At 40.1% G+C, this 13,747-nt stretch overlaps 1 protein-coding gene and 1 long non-coding RNA gene across 4 annotated transcripts in view; one reads left to right on the top strand and one right to left on the bottom strand.

Moving 5' to 3' along the window:
• The window catches only part of LOC118767496, an 88,813-nt gene that overhangs the window by 38,226 nt on the left and 36,840 nt on the right, over positions 1-13,747 (bottom strand). For both annotated transcript variants that reach the window (XR_005003419.1, XR_005003418.1), the window contains exon 2: positions 3,372-3,452. This is a non-coding gene — a long non-coding RNA (uncharacterized LOC118767496). The remainder of the gene's footprint in view (positions 1-3,371; positions 3,453-13,747) is intronic.
• The window catches only part of LOC115223288 (cytosolic purine 5'-nucleotidase), a 243,065-nt gene that overhangs the window by 222,370 nt on the left and 6,948 nt on the right, over positions 1-13,747 (top strand). For both annotated transcript variants that reach the window (XM_036512160.1, XM_029793796.2), the window contains exons 9-14: positions 1,170-1,249; positions 4,326-4,386; positions 6,248-6,283; positions 10,667-10,762; positions 12,377-12,443; positions 13,108-13,330. In XM_036512160.1, coding sequence (XP_036368053.1) covers positions 1,170-1,249; positions 4,326-4,386; positions 6,248-6,283; positions 10,667-10,762; positions 12,377-12,443; positions 13,108-13,330 — 563 coding nt within the window. The remainder of the gene's footprint in view (positions 1-1,169; positions 1,250-4,325; positions 4,387-6,247; positions 6,284-10,666; positions 10,763-12,376; positions 12,444-13,107; positions 13,331-13,747) is intronic.

Genomic DNA, 13,747 nt, shown 5'->3' with positions numbered 1-13,747 from the left:
ACACACATATATATATACACACACACACAGACACACATACATATATATTCATGTGTCTGTATGTGTGTGTTGTGTGTACATGAAGTGAATGGACAACCAAAAGAAAGCAGCACTTAACCCATTTTTGATACGGATTACACACACACACACACACATGATTAAATAGAGGCATGGCTGTGTGGTAAGAAGCTTGCTTTCAAACTACATGGTTTCAAGTTCAGTCCCACAGCATTGTACCTTGGGCAAATGTCTTTTACTAATACTTTGTGAGTGGATTTGGTAGATGAAAACTGAAAGAAGCCTATCACATCTTCACCATCTCACCTCCCTCTCTCTCTCTCCCGTCTCTTTTTCTCTCTCCTCTTTCTTTCTCTTCCTTCTTTCTTCTGTGTCTTATCTCTCTCTCTATCTGAGGTATATTTCTTTATTGTAAAGCACTTTCCTGTTCATCAAAACTACTCTCCCCTCAGCTGAGTTGAGGTCTTGCCTTACAAGTGACTTGGTGCCCTCACTGGTGCTGGTGCCACATAAAAAGCACCCAGCACACACTGTAAAGTGGTTAACATTAGGAGCAACATCCAGCCATGGAAAACTCTGCCAAAAGAGACAGCAGAGCTTGGTGCAGTCGTCTGACTTGCCACTTCCTGTCAAACCATCCAAAACATGCCAGCATGGAAAACAGGAGGATGATGATGGTGTGTGTATGTGTTTGTTTGTATTTCCTGATCTTGACATTGTTGATAGTTATGAATGTCATCTTCAAGCAAGTAGTTTTCTTCATTGCCAATCTTCTGTGAAAACATGTCTGGCCATGGTGGGTGGGGGAATGTTACTTCATTTGGTAGCAGGTGAAGGTTAGCAACAAGAAGAGCATCGGGCTATAAGAAATCTACCTCAACAAATTCCATTTGATCCATGCAGACATAGGAAAGGGGACATGATGATGATCTTGGCAATGATGATGGTGATGATGTTAGCAATGACAATGTTTATGATGTCAATGATGATGATGATGGTAATGGCAATGATGATGAGGATGACGACCTTGGTAATAATATCTACCTATTTTTCTGTCTCCTTATACTCCTTCTTTTTAATTGTTTCGTCTTAATGTTTTCGTATTCAGGCTAAACTTACCCATTTTCTTCTTCCTCTTCTTCTTCTTCCAGGGTCCACTAAAACAAGAAACACTGAAGCAGGTTGCCACTTATGTAGTAAAAGATGAAAGGCTTCCGATACTCCTGGACAGGTTTGTAGCAGTTATCTCCCCTTTTTATCTCACATTCTGGATCCAGTGAAAGAGTAGCACATTGGTGGTGGTGAGAGTACATGTAGCAGAGAGAGTTTGAGAGATATTGTGGAGGTTGGCTGTAGGTATAGCCTGGGGGAATATTGTAGTGAGAGATGTAGACAGTTGGTGGAAGGTATTGTAAAGCCTTGTGGCTGGGGGTGGGGGTTGATATAACATGATGGGGTTATTGTGGATGTTTGGAGGTTCTATGTAGCATGGAGGGTTATTGTGGAGGTTGGGGGCTCAGATGTAACGTGAAGGGTTTTTTGTGGAGGTTGGGGGCTCAGATGTAACCTAAAGGGTTTTTGTGGTGGTTGGTGGAGTTACATGTTACATGGAGGAATATTGTGGAGGTTGGAGACTCAGATGTAACATGAAGGGTTTTTGTGGGGGTTGGAGTTAGAAGTAACATGGAGAAATATTGTGGAGATTGGGGTTAGATAACTACATACTTTTCTAATTCCACATTCTGTCACCAAATTATTATTCCACAGAAAATGGCACGTTCCACTCAAAACGTAACTGTCATGTGTGAGGATAAAAAAACATGCATGTCAATGCCAGTACCGCCTGACTGGCCCCTATGCTGGGGGCATGTAAAAAGCACCCACTACACTCTCGGAGTGGCAGGCGCTAGGAAAGGCTTGCAGAAACCTTGCCAAATCAGATTGGAGCCTAGTGCAGCCTCTCAGCTTGCCAGTCCTTAGTCAAACCATCCAACCCATGGAAAGCGAACGTTAAACAACATTGATGATGATATATATAATGGACTCTCCCATCAGTTTCAACAAATGAAGATCCAATAACCTACACTTTCTTTGTCGGTCATAATGCTTATGTCTAATATGACATTTGAATTCCTCCAATGATTTGCAAAGGAGCCCACAGATATTGCAAGGAGAAAAAAAGGCAGTATATTTGTGGCCTCTTTTCTTCTTTGTCTTGCATCCCTAAACCTGTTAATGAGAACAAAGTCTCTTATACCATTTTGACATGACTGTCACCATTTTGTTCATTCCGAGTCAGTTGCTGAGAGGGTACTTCTCAGCTTGTCCTTATATCTGAGCCATGGTCGACCAACATTCCTGTACCCATATCAAGCTGGCTGTACATGAGGACTTTGGGCATTCTTTCATCATTCATGTATATATATAGAGGCACAGGTGTGGCTGTGTGGTAAAAAAGCTTGCTTACCAACCAAATGGTTCTAGATTCAGTCCCACTGCATAACACTTTGGGCGAGTGTCTTCTATTATAGCCTCAGGCCAACCAAAGCCTTGTGAGTAGATTTGGTAGATGAAAACTGGAAGAAGCCTGTCATGTGTGTGTGTGTGCATGCATATTGAGACACCCAGGCACACACACACACGCACTGTATTGCTCGTATAAATATATATGCGTATACCCATACTCAAAATAGAGAATGTGTGGTGTGCGTGTATTATATATATATATATAGGCGCAGGAGTGGCTGTGTGGTAAGTAGCTTGTTTACCAACCACATGGTTCCGGGTTCAGTCCCACTGCGTGGCACCTTGAGCAAGTGTCTTCTACTATAGCCTCGGGCCGACCAAAGCCTTGTGAGTGGATTTGATAGACGGAAACTGAAAGAAGCCCGTCGTATATATGTATATATATGTATATATGTGCGTTTGTGTGTCTGTGTTTGTCCCCCTAGCATTGCTTGACAACTGATGCTGGTGTGTTTATGTCCCCGTTACTTAGCGGTTCGGCAAAAGAGGCCGATAGAATAAGTACTGGGCTTACAAAAGAATAAGTCCCAGGGTCGAGTTGCTCGATTAAAGGCGGTGCTCCAGCATGGCCGCAGTCAAATGACTGAAACAAGTAAGAGAGTAAAAGAGTATATATATATGTTTATGAACATAATGTGTATATGTGTATGTATGTTAGTATGTATATGTTAGTGTGTATATGTGGGTTTATGTACATGCATATAAATATTCTCAGGCTGTCTACCCTGTTGTTGACTATGGGGTACAATATAAAAGTTGAATGTTTACAGTGTTTAGACGGCAGGGTGGGGGTTAAATAATTGGTTTAGCTGTAACCAAAGACTTACCAAGACTGGCACCAACTCCTAATGCCTTGCTTAGATTCTCTGGCTGGCACTGGCTTTGATGTTGTCACTTTAGATTTCTCTCTTTATAATTAGAAAATGAAATCAAATAATAATAATAATAATAATAATAATAATAATCCTTTCTACTATAGGCACAAAGCCTGAAATTTTGGCGGGAGGATTACATCTAGTTGATTACATCAGCACCAGTGTTCCACTGGTACTTAGTTTATCGACCCCGAAAGAATGAAAGGCAAAGTCAACCTCGGCAGAATAATAATAATAATAATGATCCTTTCTACTTTAGGCACAAGGCCAGCAATTCCGGGGAAGGTGGTAAGTCGATTACATCAACCCCAGTATTCAACTGGTACTTATTTTCTTGACCCCAAAAGGATAAAAGACAAAGTCAACCCCAGCAGAATTTGAACCCAGAACATAGAGATGAATGAAACGTCACTAACCATTTTTTCCAGTGTGCTAACAGCTCTGCCAGCTCACTACCCTAACAACAACAATAATAATAATAATAGTGATGATGATGGTTTCAAATTTTGCCACAAAGGCAGCAATTTTGGGGGAGGGGATGAGTCAATTACATCGACCCTAGTGTTTCACTGGTACTTAATTTATCAACCCTGAAAGGATGAAAGGCAAATTTGACCTCAGGAGGATTTGAACTCAGAATGTTGTCGCAGATGGAATACCACTAAGCATTTCCAGCATGCTAACGGATCTGTCATCTCGCCACCTTAATAATAATAATGATTTCCTATCTTGGCACAATGCCAGCAATTTCATCAACCCCATTGCTTAACTGGTACTTGTTTTAACTGGGACTTTGCCTGTCATCCTTTCAGGATGATAGGCAAAGTCGACCTCAGCCAAATTTGAACTCAGAACATAAAGGTATATTTATTCTATTACTGTATTCTTTTTATTGTTTATTTTCAGAATGAGATTCCATGGGACAAAGGTTTTCTTAGCTACAAACAGTGACTACAACTATACGAATGTGAGTATATTAGATATGTATGTATATATCATCATATATCATCATCATCATCATTATTATTATCATTGTTTAATGTCTGTCTTCCATGCATGCATGGCTAAGAGAGTTGATAGGAGCTGGCCAGGTAGAAAAACTAGTCCCTTGCCTACTGTGTCTGTTCTGATGGGTTTTACAGCTGGGTGCCCTTCCTAACACCAACCACTCTGCAGAGTGGACTCGGTGCTTTTTACTTGGCACTATTGGCACTAGCACACACAGGCAAGGTTAGTTTTGGCATAGTTTTCACAGCTGGATGCCCTTCCATATGCCAGCCACTAATAACCTGGTGTATAACTATCCTGGTTCTCAACTAAGAGTCCACCACATCTTGTAGCAGAAACGACTGTAAGCTAATGAGGTTCGTTACGTAACATTTGATTTTTCTTTGATTTGTGTGTGTGTGTTCATTTGTAGCAACTTTGATAGGAGCAAGTATATATGTAATGAAATACAAATGTGTATACACACACAGACTTGCGTCTACACACTATGTCATTGAAAAGGTTTCTTCCCAACCACAGTTATGAAGCAGATTTCCTAACTATTGGGTTGACGCATACCTACTGTGGCTTTTAGTGACAAATTTTATTCAACAAAACCAATAACAGTATGTAACAAAAACATCTTTAAATGTTTATTCCAGAGAATATTCACCATCTACTTCAATTACTGCTTCCCATTTGCTTGGCAGAGTCAGACTATCATTTAAAGATGTTTTTGTTGAATAAAATTTTTTGAAATAAAGCCGCAATCATTATGCACCAACCCAATACATACCTGCACGTCTCATTATCACACCTTAGATTTTTTTCATCAGTGTCACCCCTTAGTTTTTAAATTTCATTAAGGAGTGGATGTGTGGTAAATAGCTTACTTACCAACCACATGGTTCCGGGTTCAATCCCACTGCTGGGCGCCCTGGGCAAGTGTCTTCAACTATAGCCTTGTGCCGACCAAAGCCTTGTAAGTAGATTTGGTAGACAGAAATTGAAAGAAGCCCATTGAATGTGTGTGTGTGTTTGTCCCCCCACCATTGCTTAACAACCGATGCTGGTGTGTTCACGTACCCGTAACTTAGCAGTTCGGCAAAAGAGACCGATAGAATAAGTACTAGGCTTACAAAGAATAAGTACTGGAGTCAATTTGTTCAACTAAAGGTGGTGCTCCAGCATGGCCACAGTCAAATGACTGAAGCAAATAAAAGAATATCTTTGCTTTGTTCTTTTTTTTTTTAACCTTTAACACACTGTAGGTGCATTATGTCTATGAGATTTTCCCCCTGAAATAACAGGGCAGTGGAAACAATTGTAGAGAAAATGCAATGTGTTAAAGGTTAATCTCATTGTCACATGTTAATCTAATAATCTCGGTACATCATTTTTATCCTTTACTTGCCTCAGTCATTGGACTGCAGCCACACGTACAAATATACACATGCTGGCGTACTGCCTTGAAGTCAAACAAACCAACCTCAATACTTTTTATTCTTTTTTTACATCTGGTACTTTTTTATTGATAACATTTTGCTGAACCACCAAGTTACAAGAATGTAAACAAACTAACACCATTTGTCAAGTGGTGGTGTGTGGTGGGGACAAATACAAAGTTACACACACACAGATAGATAGATATGTATACAATGGGCTTCCTTTAGTTTCCGGCTCCCAAAACCCCTCACAAGACTTTGGTCAAGGTGCCACACATATCTTTGTTTTTTTTTTTTTCTTTTAAATGTTATTGTTACTAATTTTAAATTTCTTACTACTAATTTTAGATTACTAATTATTCTGTTAATTTGTCTTCCCTCCTTTTATATTTTCAGAATGTAATGAGTTATTTACTTAACGATGCTGAAGAGGTATGTACACCACAGCTTCTCTTTAAACACCCTCACTATATATATATATATATATATATATATATACACACATACATACATACATATGTACTCGAGATCTCATTCAATACCACTTTTAAATCTATTGATAGGTTGTAGATTTAGTTTCACTTTAGACTATGTCTTAAATATAGACCTCAAATTAATATCATTTTAGATGATGTCTTTAACTCTAGCATTTAAGCAGGGGATATCTGGCCCAAATATTCTACTTGTTTTGAGTTCAAACTGACCAGATTTGGCCTATCACATCTATCCTACAATATTTCGTTTTTGGATTTGGTTTGCAAGATTCTTTATATGAGTTCGTGTGTTGAAGCATATTCTGTTGTGTGGAGAGAGTCATTTTCTTTTTGTGTCTTATAAATTAACACACTCACCAGTAAAATTTCCTAAAATTTTCATTGCGTCTTGCAACCTTTTCAATAGTTTTGACTGTCCGTTATTTACAACCTTTTCAATATAGTCTTGATTCTGTCCGTTAGGACACATATGGAGACACGGGTCCACACATATAGAGATGCACATCCATATATACAAACATGGTACATAGTTACATAACACACACACACACATACACACACAGACAGACATGCACACACAAGGTGCATACATGACAGAGGTGCATACATGTACAAACACACGCTCACACACACACATACATAGAAAATACACAAACATGGACATGTAAGCACATGAATATGCAGAATACATACATACATATGCACACACATACATACATATATATATACATATGCATACACACACATATACATACACACATATGCATACATACATACACACATACATACATATGTACATGCATGCATGCATAGGCACACACACACACACTGACCCACACACGTGCGCACAAACAAACAAAAAGGAACGCAGCAATTGAAAAGGTTGCAAGACGCAACGAAAATTTTAGGAAAATAAAAATAAGAAGTAAGTGAAAATTTTACCTCTTCTGCAATGTTATTCCAAAAATATATAATCACATCACTGAAATCTCAAAGCTATGAGATAATGCAGGATTAACTGAAAACAATGTGAATAAATAAGCATTACATTTGACAGGGTAATATGAATGCTAAGGGGTTAAACTAGCCAGATCAGGCATCTCATACCTACCCTACAATGTTGTTCTAAAAATAAATTATTGAAATCTCAAAGCTATGAGATAATTGCATGATTAATTCAAAACAATGTGAATAAATAAGTCTCGAAATTGACAGGATAATCTGAATGCTAAAGAGTTAAATATAGACTTTAGGATAAGATTCTATTAAACTCTTTGCCATTTCATGTAAATTTTCCATCTTGGCATCAGGTAGATGGTTCAACAGGAACTGGCAAGTCAAAAGACTGCAGCAAGCCCTGCTGTCTATTGCTTATAAAACAGTAAACAGCAGGGCTTGGTGCATCTTCCGGCTTGCCATCTGCAATATAGATTGCACATGGCAATGTTTTTACTGTGTGTGTGACTATATTGGTGTGATGCGATTGTTTGTGGCAATACGATGTGACTATGTGGAAATTTGATGGGTAGTGTGTGGAAATGTGATGTGATGTGACTCTGTGGAAGGGTGATGTGCCAGTGTAATGTGACTATGTGACAGCGTGATGTGATTGTGATGTAATAGTATGCGACTCTTTGGCAATATGATGTGACTGTGTGTAACTATGTAATGTGACTGCATTTTCCAGTGTGATGTGACTGTATGTGACAGCACAATGCAGTTGTGATGTGACAGTGTAGTGTAACTGTGTGTGACAGCATGATGTGATTGTGATGTGACAGTGTGGTGTGTCTATTTGGCAGTATGATGTGACTGTGTAAAACAGATAATAACAATGACGATATATATCACTTTGACCGACCAGTCCGTCAGGCGTCCATTTGACACCGCTGGTCACAGCACGCTGTCCACTCCTCCCTGGATCGCGCCTTTCTCATCCACATGATCCCAATCGTCCTCCTGAAATCGTCACTCCACCGTCGTGGAGGTCTTCCGGGTGGTCTTTTCCGCTCACGCGGGTACCACTCGACAACTGCGTGCATCCACCAATTATCGGTGAGCCGGGCAACGTGTCCAGCCCATCTATACTTGCACCCATACCAAATCAGACTGGAGTCTGGTGCAGCCTTCCAATCTTGCCAACCCCGGTCAAACCATCCAACTTATGCTAGCATGGACAATGGGCATTAAATGATGATGATGATAAATATATATCAAATGATGCCAAGGCCAGCATTGGAGCATGACACAGCCCTGTGTTCCTCCAGATTCGGTCAAAGAAAACAGATGTTAATTGATGATGTGGATGATGATGATGACTATGCTGGTGCCAGGGAAATGCTCTTCTCCAGAGAAGTTGTCACTCCACCACTGCTCCACACCTTTTCATCGCTAACACTTTCAACAAAGAAAGGGCAGTTTACAGCTGCAAATATAGCAACCAGGATCCCATTACCAATGAAGAACCGAAATTACAACTTCACAGAACAAAAGCAAACGCTCAGTTCTGATAAATTTTTGGTTCTTTATCAAGAAAACGTGGGGGTGTTGAACTTGTTATTCTTCCATTCTATATTTCTTTTACTTTTATAGGGGTTTTTTTTTGTTGTTTTTTATCCCCCGCTCTTTCAAAACACTTCTTTATTGTTTGTCATTAATTCTGAAGAAGGAGCCAAACTGTGGCAATACTTAGTATATGGCAGTGTTATATTGCAATCATATCACATGGTGCAGTGTATGGATTGTATAACAATCTCTTATCGTTGAGTGATATATCATTGTGTTACTGAACCATAGCACAATACTATCAGGAGTACTTTGTACCTAACCTTTTGTGGTGGCTGTGAAATATATATTTATATATACATACATATATATATGTCTGTGTGGAGGCGCAATGGCCCAGTGGTTAGGGCAGTGGACTCACGGTCGGAGGGTCGCGGTCTCGATTCCCAGACCGGGCGTTGTGAGTGTTTCTTGAGCGAAAACACCTAAAGCTCCATGAAGGCTCCGGCAGGGGGTGGTGGTGATCCCTGCTGTACTCTTTCACTGCAACTTTCTCTCACTCTTTCTTCTGTTGGCCTGCTCACTTTGAAGGCTAAAACAATGCGAAGTGTATTGTGACCAGCGATATGTAGCAACATCTGATAGCCTGGTTTTATATATATATATATATATATATATATTATAGGTGCAGGAGTGGCTGTGTGGTAAGAAGGTAGCTTACCAACCACATTGTTTCGGGTTCAGTCCCACTGCATGGCACCTTGGCCAAATGTCTTCGACTATAACCTCGAGCTGATCAAAGGCCTTGTAAGTGGTTTTGGTAGACAGAAACTGAAAGAAGCTTGTCATGTGTGTATTTGTGTGAGTGTCTTTGTGTCTGTGTTTGTCCCCCGATCACCACTTGACGAATGGTATTGGTGTATTTACATCCCCATAGCTTAGTGGCTCAGCAAGAAGACTAATAGAATAAGTACTAGGCTTTAGAAAATAAGTCTTGGGGTCGATCTGTTTGATTACAAACCATTCAAGGCAGTGCTCTAGCATGGCTGCAGTCAAATGACTGAAATATATATATATATATATCATCATCATCGTTTAACGTCCGTTCTCCATGATAGCATGGGTTGGATGGTTCGACCGGGATCTGGGAAGCCAGAAAGCTGTACCAGGCTCCAGTCTGATCTGGTAGTGTTTCTACGGCTGGATGCCCTTCCAACCACTCCGTGAGTGTGGTGGGTGCTTTTTATGTGCCATCGGCACATGAAGGTATGCTGAAAAGTTCCTGGCTTTAAGGATATTGTGAAAGGCCTGGTTGGAGGCCTAACCGCCAAAGTTCTTTTTACAAGGCTTAGAAAGTAAATATAAGATATTGTGAGATTTTGATATTCAGACTGAGAGAGTAATAGAAGCTAGAAGGCCTGATTTAATAGTAATAGACAAAGAAAATAGAAAGTGTTAGGTAATTGACTTTACAGTCCTAATGATGAGAAAATCAATGTGAGAGATATAGAGAAAGTAACAATGTACCAGGACCTAGCCATGAAGTTTTAGAGGCTATAGAAAAGGCAAGTAAAATATACCCTGTAGTTGTAGGTGCATTAGGAACAGTCCCTAAAGATTTGAACGGATGGATAGAGGAAATAGGCATAGAACCCAGTTTAGTGCAGCTGCAGAAAACAGTGTTGTTAGGGACATCTAGGATACTTAGAAAGGTTCTTGGTATCTAAGGTTTCTTGTTGTTGCCCAGTGTTAGGGAATTTTTCTTTTCCAACAGTTTGTGTGTATATGAAATAATAATAATAATAATCTATTGCAGGGGAGGAATTGGACAACCTATTTTGATTACATTGTAGTTGATGCAAAGAAACCTCTCTTCTTCACTGAAGGAACAATTTTACGCCAAGTTGACCTGGTGAGATGACATTGTTTTCTATACTTCACTTCCTTCTTTCTCTCTCTCACACTTTCTTTTTTTCTTTCTCTTTCTCTCTCTCTCTCTCTCATTTTCTCTTTCTCTCTCTCTCTCTCAAGGTCTGGCAGCCATCAATGGCTAAAAGCAAACTATAGTAAAGAACTGATTGTTTATTTCTTTCTTTGTTGTTTAACCCTAGGTCTCTTCTAAAATACAGTAGACCAATGATCAAAGGCAATCCAACACTGACTATCCCATCATTTAAAATTTTTTTTATTTCCACATACACGAAGTGTGTCTAGGACTCCAATATATTCTTTTTTTAAAGCAGTAATATATGATTCGAGGGAGGTTTGCCTGCTATTTTTAACAGATCAAATAACTACATAGGATTCCCCTCGTTAGCAAACCTACGATCAAAGCTGATCAAGCAATGACCATCACTTGTACATCTTGAACCAGATATGAAGGAGTGGTTGTGTGGGTTAGAAGCTTGCAGCCCAACCATGTGGTCTTTGGCTCAGTCCCAATGCACAGCACCCTGGGCAAGTGTCTTCTACTATAGGCCTGAGTCGACCAAACCTCGTAAGTGGATTTGGTACATCAAAACTAAAAGCTGGGGAGCTGCACCAAGTTCCAGTCTGATTTGGCAAGGTTTCTACAGCTGGATGCCCTTCCTAACACCAACCACTCTGTGAGTGTAGTGGGTGCTTTTTACGTGCTACCAGCATGGGTTCCAGTTACAAACCACCAGCATAATCTCACTTGGCCTGACAAGTCTTCTCAGGCACAATATACTACCAAAGGCCTCAGTCACCGATTTCGTGATCGGTCACTTGTCACTGCCTTCGTGAGGCCCAAAGTTTAAAGGGTACTTTTCATGTGCCAGGACATACATTTTTTTCTTTAAGTGTAGTACTTATTATATTGGTCTCTCTTGCTGAACTGCCAAGTTACCGGGACATTAACAAACACTGGTTGTTAAGTGGTGGTGGTGGCGGTGAAATACAAAGATACTCACATAACACACACTTATAGATAGGCACACATATATACTATACATACACACACATATGTGTGTGTGTGTGTGTGTGTATATATATAAATATATGGATGGATGGATGACAGGCTTCCACATAGTTTCTGTCTACTAAATTGACTGACAAATCATTGAAGAGCCAGGTTCTATAGAAGGTACTTGACCATGGTGCCACACAGTGGGAACCCAAAACTATGTAACTGGAAGCAGATCTTAACTAGATATCTATGCCTTCATAAATACTCAGTGAACCCTCTATGCCTGTATGTGTGTGTGCATGGCTTGGTGGTTAGGTTGTTGGTCTCACGGTCACTAGATTGCGGGTTCAATTCCCAGATCGGTTGCTCTATTGTGTTCTTGAGCAAAACACTTCATTTCACATTGCTCCAGTACTCCCTTTCGATCAGGGGGGAGTATTGGCCTGCTCACCTAGCCAGCAGGCTGGCATCGTTTGAAGGTTAAAACAGTGCAAAAGTGCATTGTGACCAGCGATGTGTAACAGCATCTGATAGCCTGGTTGATAGCATGATCATGTGATATATACATCTAAAATATGTCTTTCTCTCTATCCCCAGAAAACAGGAGCCCTGAAAATAGGGACCCACACAGGACCAATGCAAAGCGGACACGTTTACTCAGGGGGTAAGTCAATTGTATTTATTTGTTGTAATCTTTGTTGTTTTTGTAGTTGTTTTTGTTGTTGGTGGTGGTGGTGGTATTGATGTTATTAATTGTGGTGGTAGTTTTGGTGTTGGTGATGTTGGGGGTATGGTGGTGGGAATGATGTTGATGGTGGTGGTGCTGACGGTGGTGTAGGTATTTGATAATGGCATGTTGTACTCGATGATGATGAGGAGGAGGAGGTGATGTATTGTAGTCAGTGGGGTGAGTGATCAGGATGTTACTAGTGGTGGTGAGATAGCAGCACTATCATCGATGGTAATGGTGGTGTTGTCCAATCCAGTCCTTCCTTACCTTCAACCAATCAAATCCTCTCTCTAACCATCATCCAATCAAATCCTCTCTCTCTCTAACTGTCATCCAATCAAATCCTCTCTCTCTAACTGTCATCCAATCAAATCCTCTCTCCCTAACCATCATCCAATCAAACCCTCTCTTTTTAACCATCATCCAATCAAATCTCTTTCCAGCTGTCATCCAAATCAAAATGTCTCTCTTTAACTGTCATCCAATGAAATCCTCTCTCTCTAACCATCATCCAATCAAATCCAGTTTCCCTTAATCCACCGCTGTCACCATCTAATCTGTTCTAATCCCACATCTCTGTTTGTGCTCCACCATGCAGGATCCTGCAATGTGTTCACAGATCTGATTGGTGCCATGCACCGAGACGTACTCTATGTCGGTGACCACATCTTTGGAGACATTCTCAAGTCGAAGAAAACGAGTGGTTGGAAGACTTTTCTCATAGTTCCAGAAATTACGCAAGAACTGAAGGTTTGGACCAACAAACGCTCCCTCTTCGATAAACTTGATGAATACGATGCCAAGATTGCCGAAGAGTACAAGTAAGTTTGTAATGTGTTTGTGAGTGTGTGTGTGTGTGTGTACATACGTGTGTTTGTGTGTACATATGTGTTTGTGAGTTTGTGTTTATGTATATGTGTTTATGTGTGTGCATGCATTTGTATGTGTTGTTGTGTATGTATCTTTTGTGCGTGTATGTGTGTGTGTGTGTATGGGTGTATATGTGTGTTTTTGTGTGTGTGTTTGAGGAGGGTGCACACACAGATAAAGATTTCAGATGGTCTGTATGTTTGTGTAGGTTGTAAATAAGAGATTGTGTGTGTGTGCTTTTTAGATGTGTATCTGTGTGTGTGCATGTGTGTGTATATATATATATATAAGTAAATATAAGAGGCTGGTGATCTTTGAATGTGTAAATCTACACAGTATGCATGTGTGAGTATATCTGATGTATAGGT

Source organism: Octopus sinensis, linkage group LG22 (genome assembly GCF_006345805.1).
Source record: "Octopus sinensis linkage group LG22, ASM634580v1, whole genome shotgun sequence".
Taxonomy (NCBI): domain Eukaryota; kingdom Metazoa; phylum Mollusca; class Cephalopoda; order Octopoda; family Octopodidae; genus Octopus; species Octopus sinensis.
This window is presented reverse-complemented; position numbering and strand designations above follow the sequence as displayed.